The sequence below is a fragment of the Notolepis coatsorum genome, assembly GCF_963971535.1.
Source record: "Notolepis coatsorum genome assembly, chromosome: 11".
Lineage (NCBI taxonomy): Eukaryota > Metazoa > Chordata > Actinopteri > Aulopiformes > Paralepididae > Notolepis > Notolepis coatsorum.
In genome coordinates this window covers 94,597,989-94,614,294 of record NC_140175.1, presented here as the reverse complement: position 1 = coordinate 94,614,294, position 16,306 = coordinate 94,597,989, and the positions used below count along the sequence as shown (strand labels likewise).

At 41.0% G+C, this 16,306-nt stretch overlaps 1 protein-coding gene across 2 annotated transcripts in view; it reads left to right on the top strand.

Annotated features, from left to right (window-relative positions):
- Nucleotides 1-1,620: 1,620 nt before the first annotated feature.
- The window catches only part of hnrpkl (heterogeneous nuclear ribonucleoprotein K, like), a 28,856-nt gene continuing 14,170 nt past the window's right edge, over nucleotides 1,621-16,306 (top strand). For both annotated transcript variants that reach the window (XM_084324422.1, XM_084324421.1), the window contains exons 1-6: nucleotides 1,621-1,695; nucleotides 4,805-4,915; nucleotides 11,726-11,823; nucleotides 11,955-12,011; nucleotides 13,763-13,806; nucleotides 15,214-15,286. In XM_084324422.1, the coding sequence (XP_084180548.1) occupies nucleotides 4,855-4,915; nucleotides 11,726-11,823; nucleotides 11,955-12,011; nucleotides 13,763-13,806; nucleotides 15,214-15,286 (333 nt within the window). In that variant the 5' untranslated portion in view covers nucleotides 1,621-1,695; nucleotides 4,805-4,854. The remainder of the gene's footprint in view (nucleotides 1,696-4,804; nucleotides 4,916-11,725; nucleotides 11,824-11,954; nucleotides 12,012-13,762; nucleotides 13,807-15,213; nucleotides 15,287-16,306) is intronic.

Here is a 16,306-nt window from a genome sequence, read left to right as displayed (position 1 = left end):
AGGTACATACATCTGTGGCTGCCACAGGCTTGCCCAGTGAGAGGATTCTCCGGCGCTGCAGCTGGACCCTATTGGACTAAAGCGTACGTGTTGACGTGAAAATGATCCCTTTTGGACCTCGTAGCCCAAAGAAAATCAATATATTTTTTTAGGTAACCCTAAAATCCCAGAGAAAACAAACAAACACAAAACAGAAATGGAGACATTTCAGACGTTTTAATTAATTATTGGGTAGCTCCCACAGCCGGAAGATAATGTTAACGTTATTTATTTGTAGGTGAATGAATGAATGAAAACTTTATTAACAGATTGCAGAATGGGTACAATACAGTACAGCTCAATACACACAATTGTTAAGGGGATGCAGACCAGAGAAAGACGTTTGTCTTGTTTACATCAGGGTCCCCCATTTTCAATTCATAATGACATTTATGACATATCACTCACACAACATACATGACATCATGACCTTTATGGCATAGGGATATACATGACATGTATATAGTTTGATTGATTGAGTGATTGATTGAAAACTTTATTAACAGATTGCAGAATGGGTACAATACAGTACAGCTCAATACACACAATTGTTAAGGGGATGCAGACCATTTGCAAATCTGTCATAAATGTATAGATGTAGCAGTACTGTATCTGTATGTCATGTATGTCATATATGTTATGATGAATTGAAAATGGGGGACCCTGATGTAAACAAGACAAACGTCTTTCTCTGGTCTGCATCCCCTTAACAATTGTGTGTATTGAGCTGTACTGTATTGTACCCATTCTGCAATCTGTTAATAAAGTTGTCATTCATTCATTCATTCATTCATGGGGAGGAGACTGTACATTAGGTAGTGTGTGAGTGGTTACGTTTACGTTTATGGATGATTGATTGATTGATTGAACATTTTATTAACAGATTGCGGGTACAATACAGATACAGTACAGCTCAATACACACAATTGTTAAGGGGATGCAGACCATGAGACTTTCGTCTAGTTTACATCAGGGTCCCCCATTTTCAATTCATCATATGTGGATATGTTTATAAACTTAAGCAATGTTTAATTAAAAAAAACTAAAACGTCTAGCTACTTTACATGTACTGTACAGCTTGATCAAAACTGAAGACCCCCCCCAATAAAACGCAGATGACCCTGTGCGATCTAGCATAAACCATTCTTCACTTGGAACCAAGTATGGTTTCGTCGATATTCCAATGTACAGTTTTGCTTGTACAGTCATAAATGTATAGATGTAGCAGTACTGTCTATCTGTATGTCATGTATGTCATATATGTTATGATGAATTGAAAATGGGGGACCCTGATGTAAACAAGACGAAAGTATCTCTCTGGTCTGCATCCCCTTAACAATTGTATGTATTGAGCTGTACTGTACTGTACCCATTCTGCAATCTGTTAATAAAGTTTTTAATCAATCAACCAATCAATCAATGTCATGTAGTATGTCATATATGTCCCGATTAATGAAAATGGGGGACCCTGATATAAACAAGACGAAAGTCTTTCTCTGGTCTGCATCCCCGTGTATTGAGCTGTACTGTATTGTACCCATTCTGCAATCTGTTAATAAAGTTTTCAATCAATCAACGTAGCTGCTGGTGACGTATGAACTCGCTAACGTTTCCGAGCAGAGAGATCATCTGGTGGAGAAAGCGGTTCTACAGCAGGTTTGTTGTGTTTAGCTAATGTTAATGTTTTCATTTCGAATTGACCATTGAGTCGTCTAGTCAATGTTTTGTATGAAACTGACACTATTTGGCAAACGTGGAATAGCGTATTAATCGCGTATTTCTAGCTAGGCATTGCAACATATTATCTAGCGTTAGCTAGCAGCGCTATATCGGCGCAACGTGTACAACACGGCAGACACGCCTCGAGTCGTTAGCTTATTAGCTATCACAGCTAGCTGACGTTAGCGTACTAGTAAGAGCTGTAAGTAAGTTAATTGTATTGAATTATGTCCATGTATTAATGTGTAACGTTAGCTACACAGTTGGCATGTTGTTGGTTTGCATGCACCGTTGGTTTTTATTATGGTGCGTTGGCTTTAGCTGCCGTTAGCTTAGCCGAGGCTAACAGCTAGTGATGGTGCTGAAGGGGGAGACGACTTGCATAACAATCGACATGGAGTTGTTGTTATTTCCCAACATAATATAGAAAAGTCTGGATTTGCCCGTAGTGTCGATGAGCTTGGCGGTGTAATAATAATGTCGTAAGCAACGTTACTAACCCGGGCCTTGACTTTAGGCACCGTGCCTGTGGGGATTTTTTTTTTTTTTTATATAGCTAAGGGCCGTCACTAAGTGAACTGTGCATTTTTAAGGAAATCCCTGAACATGATATTGCATTGGTTTGTGATAGATTATTAGTTACTGGGTATTTCAAAGTACCTCATATTTGGTACCATTTTGAAGCTAACAACTAGGACTTTCCAATGATATAAAATAAGTGTGATTATCATCATAATTTTTATTATTATGGTTCATATGTAGTTGCACTTGAACTTGTTGAAATTAAACTTGGAAGATAAAAAATTAATTTGCAAGCAGCACTTTCCTTGCTTATTTTAGATTTGTGTAATGAATGTAATGTAGACAATCTCAGGGTTCCCACGGTACCTGGAAAACATGGAATTAATTTGTTCGTTTTCCAGGTATGGAAAAGTCATGGAAACTGAGCAAAAGTGAACACTTACATGGAAATAGTAACAGTTGTCCTGGACAATTGTATTGGATGATGTGTAAAATAGTAATAAAATGAAACTATTGAGCACACAATTAAGATGAGTTTATAAAAACCCTCTTGGAATTTGATGCAGGCAACTTGGTGATATGGACTTTAAAAGTATAGTTTCGGATTGGTGGACTTCAGGAATAATAACATTACTCGCAATCTCAATAGAAGGGTCAAATACATTTCCCAGCCAACATGGGAGCCTTGACATCTACAGTCTGTCTTGTTTTGGATGAATGAGTAGAAATGAAAAACGGAAATCTTGTTTTATTAAAGTAATTTTGACATGTGATATAGATAAAGATATTGTTTCATTGTGTGTGTATTGGTTAACTTTACATTTGCGCTTCATTACTTTACAAAAGTTGTACTGGCACATGGGTCTAATACAGCAATGGATTATGGGTAAATGCAACGTTAAAGCAGTGCCAATGTAAGACTGACTTTACATTAAACAAATTACAATAATATAGTATAAAGTAGGGTATTATTTGGACTAAAGAATGGTGTTGTCTCACCCTACTCGCATGTTGAGGGAGAGCACCATACATTATACACAGAGTGAGCTCTCGACATTTTCTCGACAACCTTCTTCCGGTCTGACTTCCTGTGCTAATGTTCTAAATCTACACTGCTGCCACCTGTCGTCACAGAGGGGAATTGCAGCCATTTTGTATATAAAAAAAAACTGGAAAAATACGGGAATATATTTTAACGGGAGGACGGCGGGAGAGAAGGTTGAAATACGGGAGAATCCCGCGGAAAACGGGAGGATTGACAGGTATGACATGGAGTGCAATCTTGCTAGCAAACATTCAGTTTGCTAACTAACTAGCTACTAGCTAGTGTTGGCTAGCTTGTATTGCTAGCTAACTACCAATACATTTTCACATTAGGCTGTGACATTACTTCTATACTAGTTGACATGAATAGTCTAGGTCTTGATACATTTTGTAACATCCATTCTTATATCTACTTTGAGCTATTTTGTGATTTTTTGTTTTTTTTTTCTTAAAAAAGATTATACTACTAATAGGAACATTTGGGGTGAGGCATTTTTGAAAAATCATTGATCATGCCTAGACTGATTCTATACATCTATACTGTTAAGCTAAGCTTACTAGTGGGGTTGCTGTACTGAGGAACCACAGGCGAACCAGCCTTATGTTTTCCCTTTTAGGTTAATTAGTTTGATTTACAAAAGAAGAGTAGGCATAATACTACCCCTTCTACGTAAGTCTAATACGACTAATAAATAAAGGAAAGAGGGAGGAGGAAGAGAAAAGGGGCGAAGATGAAAGAGGAGGAGAAGAGAGTAGAGGATGACAGAGGAAAAGGGAGAAGAGTGGAGAGGAGTTGAGAAGAGTAGGAAGAGAAGACAGGAGCGGACACAAGAGGGGAGGTGTGGAGAGAAGAGGACAGGATGAGATAGGAGAGGAGTGGAAGAGAGAACATATCAACCCAGTGCTCATGTGTTTCAAAGTTCCAGTTCAATAAATAGTTTTTCATCTACAGCTTGTTGCATTATTTCATGCATTGATATTATCAATTAGACGTAATCTCTAAGCATTTACAATGTAGACTTGACTGTGTCTTTTAAATCAAGTAAGTAGTCAGGTGTCCTAGGGGGTTGTGTGTGTGTGAGGGGAGGGGGGCACGGATGGGGGCGGAAAGCTTCAGGGGCCTATAGATCATCACTTAATATGGTACCTGGAAAATCAGGAGGTAGCATGGAAAAAAATGTCAAGGCAAGCATGGGAACCCTGAATCTTGTTGGCAATATAGAACAGCTGACAGATTAGAAATAGCATCTATTGTTCAAAAGTTATTAATTAATTAATGTAACTAAAAAAAAATAATGTACCTATATACATCAACACTGGATTGTGAGACATAACATAACATAATAGCTGCTACATGCTGGGAAAAACTAGCCTAATTAAATTGTAGTTTGTTTCTCTTGTATGATTATTAATGTGTGGCCTCTTTTGTGTTGGGTCCACTGCATTCTGATCCCTGTTATGTTGTTGCCTTCCCCTTCAGCAGATCCAGGGGAGAGGAGCCTGTTTGCATTCCACCGCTGGTGCGAGACAATGGAGACAGAAACTGAGCAGCAGGAGGAAGAGACCACATTCAGCACCACTGACACTAACGGTAAGAGGGCTGACGTTAGTAGCTTGTGTGCATTGCCTATTTTAGTGAAGACAAAACGTGCATCATCTGGCCTCCTGATACCTTCTTAACATGTACTCTACAGAGGCCCGTGGCTTACTTGTTGACATGCAGGCATTAAAGCGTTCTGTCTTGGGACGGATATCCGTCCATTTGATTTGGAGTTCCGTCATTTGATTCAGACTCGTGACGGATTTTAACCTGAGCCAATCAGGCGTCAAATATCATGAAAAAGGGAATTTTTTCCTGCCGCGCCAAGCATAGTCATTGGCGAGCAATCGGCAGGACGCAGCGACTTGAGAGACCGGATTGCGCTAATAGTTTGTCGTCTGAAATGTATAATAATCGCAAGATACATTCAGACAGTGTTGGATGAGATCTAACTAAATGGATTTATGGACACATTTATGCCCGGACCACAAAGCTTATCGAAGGGTTAGTGGCGGCACAACGGCTCTACCGGTGAGTCTCAGCCTGTTATTATGATATGAAAATGTACCGTACTTTTCGGACTATAAGCCGCAGCTTTCCCCCCCATTTTTCGACCCTGCGGCTTATATAACGGTGCGGCTTATATGTGACTCGACGTGACCAAACCCGAAAATGTAAAAATCTAAATATTGCTTTTTTGACTGCATTGAAATGTTATTTATCTGTTCCCTTATTTGCTAAACTTAATACAACTTGTAAATGAGTTAATTCTTGTTATTTGTCCGACAGTATTGTGTCCCAATGCTAATTACATATGGTAATTAAACATTAAAACACCTGCGGCTTATAGTCCAGTGCGGCTTATATATGTACACATCATTCAATTTAGCTGCTGCGGCTTATAGTGCGAAAAGTACGGTAGTTGTAGTGCTGTCAGACCCTGATATGGGTTGTCTTTTCCTTTTAGCTAACGCTATTAAATATAAATATACAGTGGAGGTTAAAATAAGAATTACTTTGCCTGAAAAAAAAGTTGTCAGGAGATGTTTTGACGGAGATGACTCATCCCCGCGGGAATAGACTTTACCATAAATCATAGGCTGATATACGCTACATTCTCGAAATGTTACAGGACACAAGTAATAGATTTAATCACTTTTATTCTTTTAAACTTGGTCTGACCGACCTTCAGCATACATAGACCATGAACAGGCAGTAGAAACGCATGTCAGAAAACACGAGTCTTACGCCTCGCGCGTCAAATCTCCTTGTTTACCGACGTCACATCCACCACCTGCTTATGTACCTGCTTGCACTTAACGTTACACACGCCTGCTATACCGATTAGCTAACGTTAGCATAATGAAGTTATTGGAAGGAGTAAGCCGGCCACTAAAAAGAAAACCCACAGCGGTGTTCTCAGAAGAAAAGGATGAGCGGCACCACCTAATAAAATAAACTTTACATAACTGTAACTGTACATTGGATTATCGACGAAACCGAAACAAGTAGGCTCTCTTAAAACGCTAACGCTATTAAAAAAAAAATACAGTGAAGGTTCAAATAAGAATATGACTTGGCCTGAAAAAAAGTTCAGTCAGGAGATTTTTTTTGCTTTAATGGCTATCTAGGCCTTTCGGCTACACATGTCTGAATCACTGTTTTGAAGGACCATCTCACAAGTCGACAGGCTTTCATACGCTCTCCGTTTTTTTTAGACTATCCCCGGTTGTTTGCTCACCCGACCTTCTCCGCTGGGGGTCGTCTGGTGTTATTCAGGGTAAATCCGTGGTCAATTACTTTGCTATTAAATTATTACTATATATTTTTTTATTGTAGGCATGCATATGTTCAGTGCATTCGTAAATTCAATCCAACACTCAGATTCAAATGAAGAGCTGAGTGGTGGGGGTACAGGTAGTAGTAATAATGGAACAAAGTGCAAGTAGCAATGATAATAGTGATAACAGTAGTAGTGGTGAACAGTAGTGAGTGGCAGGATTCAATCAGGCAGTAGTAATGGTGGTGGTGGTATACATGGTCCAAACCGTTGTAACACACTGGAACAGAGTGCAAAATACCAGAGGGATTTCTAAACGGTTCTGGTAAATGTTGCGTTTATTTTTCAAATGTAGCCAAGAGTAAAGACCCTAACCCTATCAAAACAGCAGTCAAAGTGTATATCTTAAGCACTGCATTTGTTTACCAATAATTTTAAGTGTTATTAGCTAGCTAAATATGACCGTATAAAAATCTCTGCGCATTGCATCGAAAACCGTATGAATTAGACGCAAGGAAATGACACTGTCATAAAATCGTTGTAGTCCTAAGAAAGAGGAGACCCAGGGCTTTCGATGGACGTTGCAATTTCATAAAACTACACTACCCAGCTCACACCAGCCTCTGTGAAAGGTACAGCCGGGTGACTTTTCGTGACTATGGCCATGTCCACCACACTAAAATGATTTTGGTCTGTTTCGTTTTCATTAAACATTTTTTTTTCCGTAAACACAAAATCGTAAAAAAAAAACGAGTGCGTCCTAATGAGAACACTGAAACGCTGCCGCATAAAAACACCTAAAGCAGAGAAGAATGGAGCATGCACAGGCCTGTACGCTGCGACGAGATCGTCGCAAATTGCCCCCTAATTTGGCCGGTGCGAATGAAAAATTATATCTACTCGCAAGCTTGCGAATAGTGATTTCACCCCTTCATTCGCATTTCACTACACTAACATTAGCCTACAACCAGGGCTGTACAGGCGACATAATGTTGCGGTTGTAATTTCATTAGACAGACCAGCGCGGACATTTAATAACATGCAATTTAATTGACACGAGCAATGGGCTAACGTTAGCTGGTGGTCCCGAGTGAAGCAGGGACGGTGGAAAAGTGAGGAAAGGGGGTGGGTTATATTGACAAGTGACAACGCTTGACAACAGAAGTTTAAACATAACTTCATATTTATTAGTTATTCGTTTCTGTATATCATCGACCACTGTGACTTTCCATCTCCGTGTTAGACTCTTCCTGTTTACATTCGAGTGTGACGTCATCACCTACGGCAGCTTAGACGATCAAAACGCGAACCTAGAACAAAACCCGGGGGGGGGGGGGGGGGGGGGCTGGCTCTCTTGTGCGTTCTCGCCCCCTCTCTCTCTCTCTCGCTCTCTCTCTACATTCAATGATTTAAAGTAGCCAAACGTTACAGACAGTATAAATACTAACTGGATAGTTGATGATAAACATTTAATTTCATTATCTGAAATATTCTAAAATCATTAAGTCTGCTATAAGCCATTATCCCTTTGTGTGTAATTATTATTTTCTCACAGTAGTATATATATATATATATATATATATATATATATGTGTGTGTGTGTTTGGCTAAAGTGGATAGAAAACACAGTACTGTGCAAAAAAAGGGCACCCAAGAGTTTTTATATAAATAGTCTTAGATGTAAATAATTTTTTTTATTAGTGTGTCAGTAGACTACTCTTAGTACATTTTCATTAAATTATTTTTTAAAGCATCTTCATGGTTTAATAATGCAAACATATGTTGCAGGGACTTATTATAATCATCATATTGGCGTGACTGTATGCATCAAAGGGTTAAATCAAGCATTTTTAAGTGCTTTAGGAAATGTCAAAATATTGCGATATATATTGTGTATCGTGATATGGCCAAAAAATATCGCAATATCATTTAGAGGCCATATCGCCCAGCCCTACTATAATGGTAAAATAGTTATTTAAAAATTTGCCCCTAAAAAATATTATTTGCCCCTAAATTTCTCATTTAGGGGCAAGTGTGCATGCATTGCCCAGTTTGCACCTACCTGCGCCTACCTACCGCCAATAAAAACAGAAGAAGGACACTAGTGTTGTTGTGCCGTCCAGTTTTGGGCTGACCTACTTTTCCAGAGACACGGCGCAACGTACTTCGGGAGTGGAGAGAGAGAGAGAGAGAGAGACCGTGGCTCAAACTACCTGTTGGAATAAATTAATTGATTGATGTTTAACTTGTCCCTGTGTGTGTCCAGTCATTTCGACTAGCAAACGTTGTCTGTATTTAGTATTTAGCTAATGTGGATAGCATTTTGAATAGCATCAATTCTAGCTGGCTGGCTAGTGGCTACAGCTTTATTTACTAAATTATGGAGGCTTTTTAATCGTCAAGGTAAGAGGATTTGTCATGATCAACTGAAGGCGTATGCTATGGAACAATATGTGCTTGGGTTTTCAGAAAAAGGCCAGCTATGTGACGCTAATTATTTAGCTAATATTGATAGCATAGCTTGCTGGTATGTATGTATAGGTATGTATTTTTAGGCGTTTCTTCAGAAAATTCATATCACATACTGTTACTGATACATGTGTATCCAGCCCACCGCTTTTCACCTGGCAGCGCGGACTCTCACTGGGAGAGTGTAACGTGTGGAAGGTCACACTACCTCTCTTAGATCCTTCCCCGACCGAACTGTAGGAGTCGCTGTTTACAGCGACCAGGACCCACCCTCGCCGGGTTTCCCACCCACTAACACAGCCAATCGTGTTAGTATGGACGGTCGGCCAACCCGGAAGCACCACAGCTGGATTCGATCCCACTGTCTCTGTGGTGGTAGACGGATGCTTAGACGCTTAGTCCGCTGCACTACCCGGCCGCACCTATTTGGTTATTTCTTATTTTTATTTTTCCGATCTGTGTTTATTCAAATGAAGATCGAATCAGGAAAATATATATATTTGAACCCAGCCCTATATATATATATATATATATATATATATATATATATATATATATATCAAATTAAGCTAGATGCCCAGGAAAAAAGGATTCTACAAGGAAGACGCTTTGGCCATCTACATCATCATATTCGTATAGATGAATCACATTCTAGCGACTGAGCCAAATTTTCTTTGTGTTAGAGTTTCCCTTTAACTCTGGGGGTAGTAAACAGGACACTGGTGGCTGGCACCATGTGGACATGTCAGATGGTTGAGGGTTTCTGCTGTCCAAGTCTCTGCTGTTCTGGGTTCCCTCAGCAGATCTGCCCCAGTCTTAATCCAGGAAGGGTAGATGGTGAGGGCCGGACTCCTGCAGGGATGCAGCTGGCTTCTGATTGAAGCCAGCTGCATTCTGACAACAAACGCTGATAGTATAGTACTCGCCTTCCACTAGGGCCTGTTTTTACTGCTATGTTTTGTTCTTTTTACTTCTAAACCATTTTATTTTTGCTGTGAAGCACCTTGAGATCTCGTTGAGTTTAAAGTGTGCTATATAAATTAAATATGGTATTATTATAAAAGGTTTTGTATTTTAAATGCAGCGGGCATAAATGACTAATGTTGACCCCAACTGGGCCCAAAATGAATATCACGTCATAAATGGATCAATACAATCCGTATTCATTCATGTTGCATTTCTTTTTCAAATGTAGCCAAGAGTAAAGACCCTAACCCTATCAAAACAGCAGTCAAAGTGTATTATTTTCAGCACTACGTTTAGTTTACTAATGATTTTAAGTGTTATTAGAAATATGAGTTTATAAATATCTCTGCGCATCCCGGCGGAAACATGATGAATTAGACGCGAGGAAATGACGCCATCATTCATGTGTGTAATCCTATGAAAGAGGAGACCCAGGGCTTTCGATGGACATAAAACTACACTACCCAGCTCACGCCAGCCGCTTTGGAAGCTGGAGCCGCTTGACGTTTGAACGTTATTTTCGTAATTATATCTCACAGGTCGAACAAACCTAAAGGTTATTGCAATAAAATACAATGTATATTTTTTTATTTACCTTTTCTGTGAACGTCTAAAAAAAACACGTCTCAATCTGGTGAAAAATGGCGGAGCTATGGACATTGTAGAAAACGAACTGTACTTCATTCAGTCTTTGCTGCCCTGTAATGGGAGCCTGGTGGTACTAAATCCATATTTAACTCTTTTTAATTTATAGGTCTGATATTCTATATTCATATTTCAAATTGGATGTGTCGGGATGGCAAAATTCAGTACTGTATCTAGAAAACCCCCTGTAAATCATCTGCTCTTTATTTATTTATTTATTCAACTTTTCATGTCTGGTCAATGTTAGCATGGTGTTATTCACCGTCAAAGATGGCACGACATTCTTTTTTAAATATAATTCTCTTGGTTCATTACAATTTACTCAAGCATAGTAACGGACACACTATTTCTGACACTGGGAATACATTCCCTGAGGTCCACAGGTGTCCCTAAATACCAATAATATGCAAATGGACCTTGTAGAAGTGGAGCAATCTTCCATTTACTATGGCTGTATGTATTTTTAGGTGAATTTTCTGAAAATATGGCTAGAGCTTATCTGTTCCATCCCTAGGCGATACCCAGCCCTATCTGGAACCCATTCTTTTCCATGGCTTGTGCCACACAGCGACTGCATTTCACTGCCCTGAGCAGTGAGCTTGTGCCCAAAGTTCAACTAGGTTGAACTTGAGTGCTGCATGCCGTAACCAATTCGCGCACCTCCAAAAAGAAATGAAAGGCAAGCCGAGGAAGAAAAGTTGATGCTGGCACTATCACAATTTCCTGATTTCTACAAATGCATTTCACACCAAATGCACAATCTAGGGTATAGTCATCTTATTAACCCAGAGGCGCGAGCACAGCTGAGATTGCGTTCTACTATGCTAAATAACATTTAAATGATGTCCCCAATAAATGACTCGCCTGTGTGAAAGAAGGAAGGCAATGTGAAACAACAAAGCCCAGCTGTATTTAAAAACTGCAACAAGTAACTTCTCATTCGGACCATTTCAAATGAACTCTGTGAAAAAGCCTTAAAGTCTTGTATTCCGCCCCCTCAGGTAAACGCCCAGCCGAGGATATGGACGAGGAGCAGGCCTTCAAGCGCTCTCGCAACACAGACGAGCTGGTGGAGCTGCGGGTGTTGCTCCAGAGCAAAGTAAGGCCCCCCGACCTGACGGCACAGTAGGCCCCCCCCCAGTCCCAGGAGCCTGTCATTCTCTTCATTCTCTGCCATTCATAACCCACAGGCTATTTTGTTAAGTGGAACCTTTTTATGTTTCACCACAGAACGCAGGCGCTGTGATTGGGAAGGGCGGCAAGAACATAAAGGCGCTCCGCACAGACGTGAGTACGACTGATCAGAAATGTTGCCGATACTTCCGATGCTGATCACTTCTGATGCCGATATACGTCTGCAACCAAGGAGACTGAGAGAGCAAGTCGATCAATTCTGTTCCAGGATCTTCATAGCTCCCGGGCAATCTTAGCACCTGGTCTAGTCCAAAATAACATCCTTTTGAATAATGATCTCTATAACCATTGGCATTGATTTGAGTCTCAGATTAATGCCAGGTAATAAATGCATCTCATGGTTTGTCATTATTGGTCAAATTTACCAATCTCAAAACCTTCCTTCTTTTCTTAATCCTCCAATCATAACTGTTGCTTCTCTTGGGACAAAATAAACGGTTGTGATTGGAGGATCAAGAAAAGATGGCAGGGTTTGAGATGGGTCAGTTGTGCATGTTTATGTTAGGAGAAGATTTGTCCCCCCCTACTCTACATCAGTCACTGATGGTTGTGCCCAGAATGGACTAAACCAAAACCTATAGGTTGGCTCATGTGGACTGACGTGGTTTTGTCCAACAGAATTTTTGGATGAAAGTCAAGTATCCTCCCTTGGGGTTTCTAGTAGATTCCGGTAACTTCTACAGCTCTGGACGCTATAGCGGACTTTGGCAGATGTGACCACCAACCCTCCCAACAGGTGTTCCGAAGCCTGAGCGGACCTATAGTCTAAAACTGAACAGCAGCCTTATAGCCCCCCACAGACTTGTAGATGTTCCTGTTCTAAATCATCAGACTGTTGTAGATGTTCCTGGTCTAAATCATCAGACTGTTGTAGATGTTCCTGGTCTAAATCATCAGACTGTTGTAGATGTTCCTGTTCTAAATCATCAGACTGTTGTAGATGTTCCTGTTCTAAATCACCACAGACTGTTGTAGCCCAGAATAGATGTTCCTGTTCTAAATCACCACAGACTGTTGTAGATGTTCCTGTTCTAAATCACCACAGACTGTTGTAGATGTTCCTGTTCTAAATCACCACAGACTGTTGTAGATGTTCCTGGTCTAAATCACCACAGACTGGTGTAGATGTTCCTGTTCTAAATCACCACAGACTGGTGTAGATGTTCCTGTTCTAAATCACCACAGACTGTTGTAGATGTTCCTGTTCTAAATCACCACAGACTGTTGTAGATGTTCCTGGTCTAAATCATCAGACTGTTGTAGATGTTCCTGTTCTAAATCACCACAGACTGGTGTAGATGTTCCTGTTCTAAATCACCACAGACTGTTGTAGATGTTCCTGTTCTACATCACTACAGACTGTTATAGCCCAGATGTTCCTGTTCTAAATCACCACAGACTGTTATAGCCCAGATGTTCCTGTTCTAAATCATCAGACTGTTGTAGATGTTCCTGTTCTACATCACCAGTCTCAAAAATCTCTTCCTTCCTTCTTAATTTTCCCTTGGGGTCAAAGTGCAGTGATGGAGTGTAGCGTGTTTCTCAATTAAAATGTATTCCTTCTCCCCCTCTTCCCTTCTCCTTTACTTGTTTTTTGTTATTTTTGGCCACCTTCCTCCGTTGCCCATGTACTGGATCTACATGCCCCTCCTGCGTTGCCCACCTTGACGTTGGCCCAACCTCCGCCCGCCCCTGAACGCCCGCCCGCCCACCTGACACTCCCGGTTGGCCCCGCCCATAAACCCGTGCCCCACCCCTAAACGGGCACCTAACTTGACATCTTGTGATTGAATGCCCCTGCCCAATGCCAACCTCCTCCACCACCACCACCTCGGCCCCTGCAGTTCAATGCCAGTGTATCAGTCCCTGACAGCAGTGGCCCAGAGCGGTATGTCCCACCAGTTATTGCCTCACTGCCTGATTAGAACAGAGCAACACATGTCTTTGATAACCTGCCTTCTGTTTCATTTTAACTTTTTTATTTTTTATTACATAAATTGTAGTACAATTACCCCCCCCCCCAAACCCCAACCCCTCTCCCCTACTTCTAGACGTGTATTGTTCCATTTTGAGTTTTCTGCCTTTTCCACCCCCCCCCCCACACCCTCTACCCAACATCCCCTTTTAGGTATCACTCTTTCGATTTGGGTGTTTTTTTTATAACAAATTAAAAAATTGTCATTCCGATTTTAGAATCAAGTCAATTGTCCCGTGCGGCGAATCATCCAAAACCCACGCAGCCATTTAATCATGTATTTTTTTAAACTCTCACAGCTGTTTGGATGTTGTTTTTCCTCGCTGTGGTATTTTGATTTAAACGTGGAATTTGTGGAAAGCAGACATCTGTTTTTTTTTTCATTTTTAATCTCTTGCTCTGTCCTTTTGTGGCCCCCCTTGCAACCCCTTCTGCCCCTCCCCCCCCCCCCCCCCCCCTGCGCCCTCCCCCTCCCCCCACCCCAATGTTCTCAACATGGCTGTTCATGATCTCTGAAAGAGTGCTGCTGGAAGTCCCGCCCCCCACTCTGTCACTCATCACTGTCTTTTTTTTTTTTTCTTGTGCTGCATCTCTGTTTGGTTTCTCTCAGGCCCCCCATCAGACCAGAGCTACCTGCCAAACCACTCATACCCCCCACCCCTCTCCTGTCCTGTGCCACCTAGTTGTTGGTTACTACCCCCCCCCCCCCCCTCCTGTCCCCCAGCCCCTGCTCTTTATTTTACTCTCTTCTGCTGCCCCCCCCCCCCCCCCTCTTTGCCCATGCCCCTCCCCCAGACCCCCCCCCCCCCCTCTCTCTCTACCCCCCCCCTCGTCGAGAAGGTGTGCCGGTGGCATGGCCGTCACGGCAAGTTGTTGTTTCATTTCCTTTTTGCCCCCCCCCCCCCCCCCCCCCCCCCAATTCGCTGGTGGTGGGACGGTTCTAGAAGATTACTCTCCCTCCTGACTCTTGTGTGGCCGGTCTTAGCGCCTCACTCTCAAAGCCGCCCCCCCCCCCCATTCTCAGGCCTCTTTCTGTCTTTTCTTTGTTCAATGTGAAATCAGATTGAGTGCATGACGTCGGCTGATTTGTTTAAATCAGTCCAGTATTTGGGGGAGAACGTGATGACGTGTACAGTATGCTGCTGTCCTCTATATATATATCCTTTGTTTTGTTTTTTTGTAACTCTCTGTAAATGTCCGCTGGTCTGCCTTTCTCTCATATTTTTATAGTAATTTTCCTTTCTTGTTTACCTTCTTCTCCCTCTCTTACCCTCTTGTTGTGCCTCAATTCCTTTTGGCCAAAATGATTCCCTCTTCCAGGATCCTGAGCGTGAGCGCGGACATCGACACTATCGGAGAGATTCTGCTGAAGATCATCCCTACTCTAGAGGAGGTGAGCTGGTGTCTCTGGTACATTTATACCCCCCCCCCCCAAGTGTTCAAAGTTGCAAGTAGGTAATAGAGCTGTGAATCTTCACTGGCCTCACGATTCGATTCTACGATGCATCTCAATGCAGCTCAATAATAAACTACATCCTCAATTTTATAATCTATATTACTGCACATGGCTACTTTTTCATCAATTAATACAAGCAGTCAGATAAATTAACTTTTATTTAGAAAGTCCTTAAATCAGAATTGTCAAAATAAATGTCTTTACTAGTGTTGCATGATACAGATACTAGAAAGGTATCTCGATACCCAGCTGTTAAAAACGGTTCAATACTCCATTTTATTAGTATCAATACTTTTAGAATAGCCTCATGCTGTATTTTCTATGAGTTGAGGGGATGCATGGCCAGAGCACTAGCTTTAATAATATAATAATAATATATTTGATTTGTAGGGCGCTTTATAGTTGTGGAGCAAATCCAGATGCATCTTACAATCGAGACATTTCCACACCCCTAGTAGGTAACCTGCGATAGTTTTCAATAATTTAGAAAAAAAAATTCGTGGTCAGTCCACTTGTCAGTCTTGTAAAGAAACTAAATGTATAAAACGTATTTTTCTTAGGTTGAGGAGACGAAAAATTACATTCAGAAGGACTTTTTCCGATCGATACCCTGGATCAGGGGTAGGCAACCTGCATAGGCACGCGGGGGCATTTTCATAGGCACAGGGGGCAGCAGTATTATAAAAAAAATATAGGTATATATATATATATATATATATATATATTTTTCTTTTGCTTTGAAATATTATAGTGAAATATTTTGTACTGTTGTCGCATTCATCTTGTTGAAATCCTCCCACAGGTTCTTTTTACTGCCACATATTTAATTGAGACCCTTTATTTGTTTATTATTTCAATTTAGCTGGAAATACATTGCTACATCATTCAGTAACATTTGCAGAGCCTTATAACAAAAACATTATTACGGTCACCATTGTGACCAGTGGGATTAATCAA